This window comes from Hyaena hyaena, unplaced genomic scaffold, assembly GCF_003009895.1.
Source record: "Hyaena hyaena isolate Hyena2069 unplaced genomic scaffold, ASM300989v1 scaffold_440, whole genome shotgun sequence".
NCBI classification, from domain to species: Eukaryota; Metazoa; Chordata; class Mammalia; order Carnivora; family Hyaenidae; genus Hyaena; species Hyaena hyaena.
This window is the reverse complement of record NW_024081072.1, coordinates 998348-1004515: the sequence shown is the minus strand read 5'-3', so window position 1 is coordinate 1004515 and position 6168 is coordinate 998348. Positions and strand designations below refer to the sequence as shown.

At 52.3% G+C, this 6168-nt stretch overlaps 1 protein-coding gene across 1 annotated transcript; it reads right to left on the bottom strand.

The window, feature by feature from the left end:
- Positions 1 to 987: 987 nt before the first annotated feature.
- On the bottom strand, positions 988 to 2769 carry LOC120245916 (protocadherin-8-like). Its single transcript, XM_039253147.1, is given in 2 exon segments — positions 988 to 1251; positions 1254 to 2769. Coding segments are annotated over 2 exon segments (1461 nt in total). The 5' UTR covers positions 2451 to 2769.
- Positions 2770 to 6168: the final 3399 nt, after the last annotated feature.

Genomic DNA, 6168 nt, shown 5'->3' with positions numbered 1-6168 from the left:
TTCATCTGTGAAGAAATTTTCCTCTCTAATAAAAAATAAACAAGTCTGGAAAAATCGGTCCTTTGAAGTCCCAGACCAGATCAGGCGCTGAATTTTCCTAACGTCTCGGCATGAAAATCGACTAAACGTTCACAAGGACACTGAGACTGCTGGGGTGCTTCCCCTGGGCCCTCAGAATCCAGCCCCTCTTCCGCAGGGAGGGGCACAAGAACACCCCACTGTCCCCCGGATCGGGAAACCTCTGCAGCTTCGCCCCCTTGGGCCTCTGTACAAATGGAAAGGACCAGTGTCTCCACGAAGAACCTCGGCTCAAAGCTCCCTGAGTCAGCCCCCCACGCTCTGCGACTTGGACCGGCCTGGCCACTCCTCACATGGTACCTACTAGGGCTATGCCCACAAAGCTTCTTCCTCCACGTCCTAGCCTCGCCTTGGCTGGAACAAGTCGCGATGGCAATGGCCACCAGCAGAAGGCCACAACCGCTGGCCAAAACACCTGCCAAGACAACGCGGAAGCCAGACTCCCGCCCTGCTCTCTGCGCCCCTAGGCGCGTCCCTATCCTCCCTCCTTTGGCCGCAGCGGCGGCGACGGCGGCTGCACCAGCACCACTTCTCCGCCAGGTGGCGCTGAATACGTGGGCACTAGGGGCAAAGCTGCGGTGCCTTGGTCCGTACCACGACGACGGCTCCCTGGGGGGCTGTGGGGACAAGCGGCGCCGCATAGGCAACTCACTCGTGACCGGGTGTGGCGCTAGCGCCCTGGGGCCGCCGCCGCTACAGAGGAGTGTGGCAATTCGCTCTGTGTTGGGCCTTCGTCAGCACGTGGGTCCCCAGGAAGCCCAGGGGTGCGCCCTGGAGCAGAGGCAGCTGGGTGACCGGCCGAGGTGCGTGGTCGCTCTGGCCCTGCACGTGCAGCCACACCACTGCCCGGCCCCTGGGCTGCATGGAGCCGCCGTCGAGAGCTCCCAGCCGCAGCTGCAGCTCAGCCAGTCACTCGCGACGAAAGCACCGCCCTGCGCTCGGCGTCCCGGCGGTGGGGTCCACAGAGATGTAGGTGGACACGGCGTCTTGGGCGCGACCCTCTTCGGCCTCCAGCAGTCGGTAGGTGGCCTGGCCTTCGCGGCCCAAGTAAGTGCCAGGCGGGCTATTCTCCCGCACTGACACGTCGTAGACGAGTCGTGTGAAGAGTGGCACGTTGTTCTTGTCGCTCAAGCGCACCGTGTAGGGCCGCACGGTGCATGGGGTCGGGGGAGGGGGCCTCTGTCCTCCGCAGCCCTGCGCTCGCGGTCCAGGGACGCAGCGGTCACCACCAGGTAGCTGCCCGCGTAGGCCGGCTGCAGCCGGAAGTGCTCGTGCCCGTAGAGGGCGCAGCGCACCTGCCCGTTGGCGCCCGAGTCTCTGTCCGAGGTGCTGACCAGCGCCACCAGGCTCTCGCGCGCCGCCCCCTCTGGCACCAGCGAGATGGCGCCGGCCTCTGGCGTCCCAGGCCCGGTCGGCGAGGTCGCGTCCGCACCCCCGAGAGCGGCGGCGGCGGCGGCGGCGAAGGGAGAGGCGGCGGGCGCGCCTGGGGCGGCCAGCGGGGTGATAGTGATGTCCGGAGCGTTGTCTTTGACGTCGCGGATGCGCACGATGACTTTGCAGGTGGAGGCCCGGGGCCCGGGACCGCGGTCCTGAGCCCGCACGTCTAGCTCGTAGGTGTCCTGGCGCTCGTAGTCCACGGGTCCCGCCAGGGTGAGCCGCCCCGAGCGCGGGTCCAGGCGGAAGAGGCGGCGTGCCTCGGGCGGGGTGCGCGCACCGAAGGCGAACACCACGTCGCCGTTGGGACCCTCGTCGGGGTCGGCTGCGTCCAGGTCCAGCAGCAGGGAGCCCACGGGCGCGTCCTCGGCCAGCTCCACCTCGGCCACGGCGCCCTGCGGGAAGGCCGGGCTGTGGTCGTTGGCGTCCAGCACTCGCACGCTGAGGGCGGCCGTGGCGGAGCGCGGCGGGCGGCCGCCGTCCTGGGCCACGAGCTCCAGGCTGTAGGCTGCCTGGCTCTCGCGGTCCAGCTCCTGCAGCAGCACCAGGTCCGCGCACTGGGCGCCGTCCGCGCGCGTCTGCAGCTCCACGCGGAAGGGGCTGTGAGGCTCGGCCAGGCGCACGCTCTGCAGCCCGTTGGCGCCCACGTCCTCGTCCACCGGCACCTCCAGGGGGATGCGCGTGCCCACAGCCGCGCCCTCGGACACCTCCACGGGGATCTGGGCCCTGGGAAAGCGCGGCGCGTGATCGTTGATGTCCCTCACCTCCACCTCCACGTGCACCAGCCGGAATTGCTCCTGCGAGAAGCTGACCACGTCGAAGGCCAGCACGCACTGTGGCGCTTGGCCGCACAGCCGCTCGCGGTCCAGGCCCGCGTCCCCGACGGTCAGCTGCCCGTCGCCCTCGCGCACCCGCAGCAGCGAGCTGTTGAACTTCATGAAACAGAATTGGCATGGCACCTCGAGCTGAGAGATAAGCAAGACATAGACCACCAATGTCGATACCGTGGGCCTCTTCCTCACAGGTGCGGAAACTGACAGTTGCAGGGCAAAACCGGGGCACAAGCTGCAGCCACAGAAGCAGCAAGGATTCCAGTCAAGCCCAGCACTTAAGTGTCAGAGAGAAATCTGAGCTTCCGATGAGACATCTTTGTTTCTTAAAGAGAAAAGAGCCAATCAAAGTTCTGCGCTAAGACTTCCCGAAGTCCCTCAAGCCCTCTGTGTAGGCAGTCAGCAGACACTTGCCCTCCTAAATACTTCTGATCACTAAACCCTCTCTGCTGTGTAATCGCTTTTCTGTGCTCCAGGCCTAAGCTTGCCTCTTCTGAACCCTACTGGGGAGGTTACATAGAGAAGAATGTGCAAGCAAGCATCCATCCTTCTGGGCCAATCTATAGAGTCTCCAGGCCTTGGGTCACGTTGTTCCCCTAAAAGAGCTGGCAGAAGGGCCTGGAAAACTGAACAGTGGCCAGGCCAGTGCAGGGCATCATTAAGATCCCTTCAGAGGTTTGCACTGTAAGAGTGCACCCGCTTGCTTTTCCAGTGTGAGTGATTTCCACTTTGATGGTAGGAGCAGGGAATCTGCAGCCTCTGTTATCCCTTCCTAAACACATTTACATATTCCTCAGACAGAGACACAATTACTCTTCTCTACCATTTTTAAAGCAATGCCTCTATGCATCTTTCGCCACTCACAGTTATCCATCTAGTGGGGTTATCATTTCCTGTATTGAAAGATTCGGGGGGAACAGCTTCTCCAGAGTCAGGCAATGTCTAATCAGGGAAGCACTGTTTTCCAAAGTAATCGTTTCTAAATAGCTTTTCTGTAGCAAAGAAACCGTTAGTGATGAAATTTCAGCCCCTTCATCTCCTTTTATGTCAGTAATTACTTATATGTGAGGAATCAGTGTCAGTCAGGGAGGTTTGTCAACCAGAAACCACTGTAAGGGATAGTTAAGGGTAGGGAAAAGATTTAGGGAAATATATTGCAGTCAGTCTTGTTAGAAAATTGCTATAGACCAATTATTTTTTAAAAGCCCTTGGCTGAAGAAAACCATGGGTGGCCTGATAGGCTGAAGGCTAAAGAAACATTAAACCATCTGTCAAAAGCACAATAAATAGTCTTGTGTTGAGTTCTCTTTATGTGTGAAATGTTCTAAATGCGAAACGGTCCACATGTTAATGATGACATTGTTCCTCGTGCCACGGAGTCATGATCAGTGCAGTGTTCTTTAACCAGTCATCTTGAATAAAATCAGGGAACAGACTGAGTTATTAATATGCCCCAGCTATTCTTGGCTCTTACATGATCTGTAATGTTATTGTTTCCTGCAGGGACATGTCAGTAAATGACTACTTTTTTTCTTTCACTCTTAGGAGAAGGTTGCATCTATTTTAATGCCAGGATCCATGAATCCGGTTCTGAAACTGAGCCACCTTTGATGAGATCATTAATTTGCAGGGATTTTAATTTAGTGGAACATTTGGCAATGACTCTAATTATAAGTACCAATAACCCGATGTCAGAGAAGTTTGCAGTGAGAAGCATGAATTGATTTGGGTTGGGTACTCTGAGATCCTAAAAAGAGAAAGTACTTCATCTTGTTTACTGAAGATTTTTAATTTTGCTTGATGAGGCATCAGTCTGAGGGAGGGAACGACTCTACTACAGTTCAGCTGGACCAGATTCCTGTGAAGCCAGTATCCTTACTGGCATAGAGATGGTTTCCTTTCTTTCTTGGCAGTAGGTATCCTGAAGAAGGGCCTCGTTATTCAGCCTCCGGATCTCAAGGAAAACAAGAGAATCCCGTCCTCCATCCAACTTCTTAATTTCTAGATGCCCCTTAACTGAAGCTTGAAAACGGATTCAGCAGATGCCTTTTAAAAGGCACATGCTTCCATACACATTAGCCAGGAGAGGGACCCATTTAACCACAGTCTGAGTCTCATTCCTTCCTCTTCTCCCTCATCCCCAGCAATCTCTGCCAGGCTTGGCCTCTGCCAGTCTTCAGCATTTTTGTTGCCATTCATGATGAGCAAAACTGCTCAGTATAATGGAAATGAAGAACAATCATGGCTTTATCCGCAGAGCATCAAAAGATCCGGATAAAATATGAAAAAGGCAAGCAATCAAATACATTACCTCCACAATGCTAAACATCTGGATACTTATGTTTGGAAACATCCAGCTATAATGTTTAAGTGCTTGATTGCATTTTCCCTTGCGTTTCCTCCAGCTGTTTGGCAGCAGGCAGACCATCTATGATAAGGAATATGCGATAGTTAGTGAGTCATTATTAACATTAGCATTGTTTTCCTAGTAAACAACCACCTTATTAAAACACTGCTTTATGAGTGAAGGACAGCTGGAGTTTCAGGAAAGAGACATTTTCTGAGGCAAAAATCAGTTCTGTGCCAGTAGAGTGACAAGCCGCATAATATAGAAACTGTATGATCTGTCCCCCTAGGGATATGTCATCAGGAAGCTGTGTTTACAGCCCTGAGCTGCTGGTGCTCTCATGTTCCATTCTGTTGGCTCTGTTAGATAAAAGTCTGTCTCAATATTAAAAGCATTGTGGCAGAAATTTGGTTTATCTTGCTCGTTTTCCCATTTGCCAGCATATTGCCAAACCGTTAGTCCATAAAATGTAGTTTTGATCTCTGTTGGAGGCAAACATAAAGCAAAACAAACAATGGGAGCAGAGGACTACCCCCACCCCAGGACAGCCAAAATGTGGTTAAAGCAGCAATTTGGCCCTCTTGCTCAGTTTGGTTTTAAAGGGGGTATGGTAGGATTCTGGTAAACTCCCTACAGTTTACTTTCATTTCTAAAACAAAAGCACCAGATATACTACCCTCCTCTCCACCCCCCACCCCCCACCCCTGGAATGCCAAGAAGCCAGATCTAGAAAGTAGTATTTCCATTCTAATTATTTCAAGAAAGATTTTCTGTTTTGCTGAGCACATAACACCAGTGTGTTCCTTTACACACTAAAGCACACTGTACATGAACTAATTTTCATCATGAACATGGGGGAAAATTTGGTCCCTTAATTCAGAATAGTGTCTGTGCCTTTGCATATTTCCTCTTTCTTATTATGTGAAATTAATGATATATGTTGGGGGGGGGTGGAATGAAGCTATAGTAAAGTCCCTGATGTGCAAATTTCACTAGACCATGGTGTCCATGTATCGGCATAAGCATTAACTTTCACAGGACCTTGAACTATTACTTTCCTGACCCAGAAACAGTTTTTGTGCCATTGAGAACAAATCACCCTATGTAGTATATTGAGACCCATTTTCATTTCTCAACTGAACAAACATCCTATAGATGAATGAGCAAAATACTATCGAGTGCAATGTTGCTATCTTCAAGGAGTTAAGTTCCAGAAATTGAAGCTATGAAGGCTGTTTGAAAGAAAACAAATCAACCTAACAGCTGGGTGTTTTTTCTTTTTAAAAATTATACCTTGAAAAAACTAAAGTTAATCTTTAGCAGTATGAGCCCCCAAAGCAGAGAAATTGTTTTAAGTTATCACATAAGAGGTACCATTATCTCATTCCTGTTACTCCACTGTGTAATCAATGTGTTACTATGTCTTGACTCTGCAGTCATTTATAAGAAAACTTATCAGCAAATTGCTGGTCCTTTTTG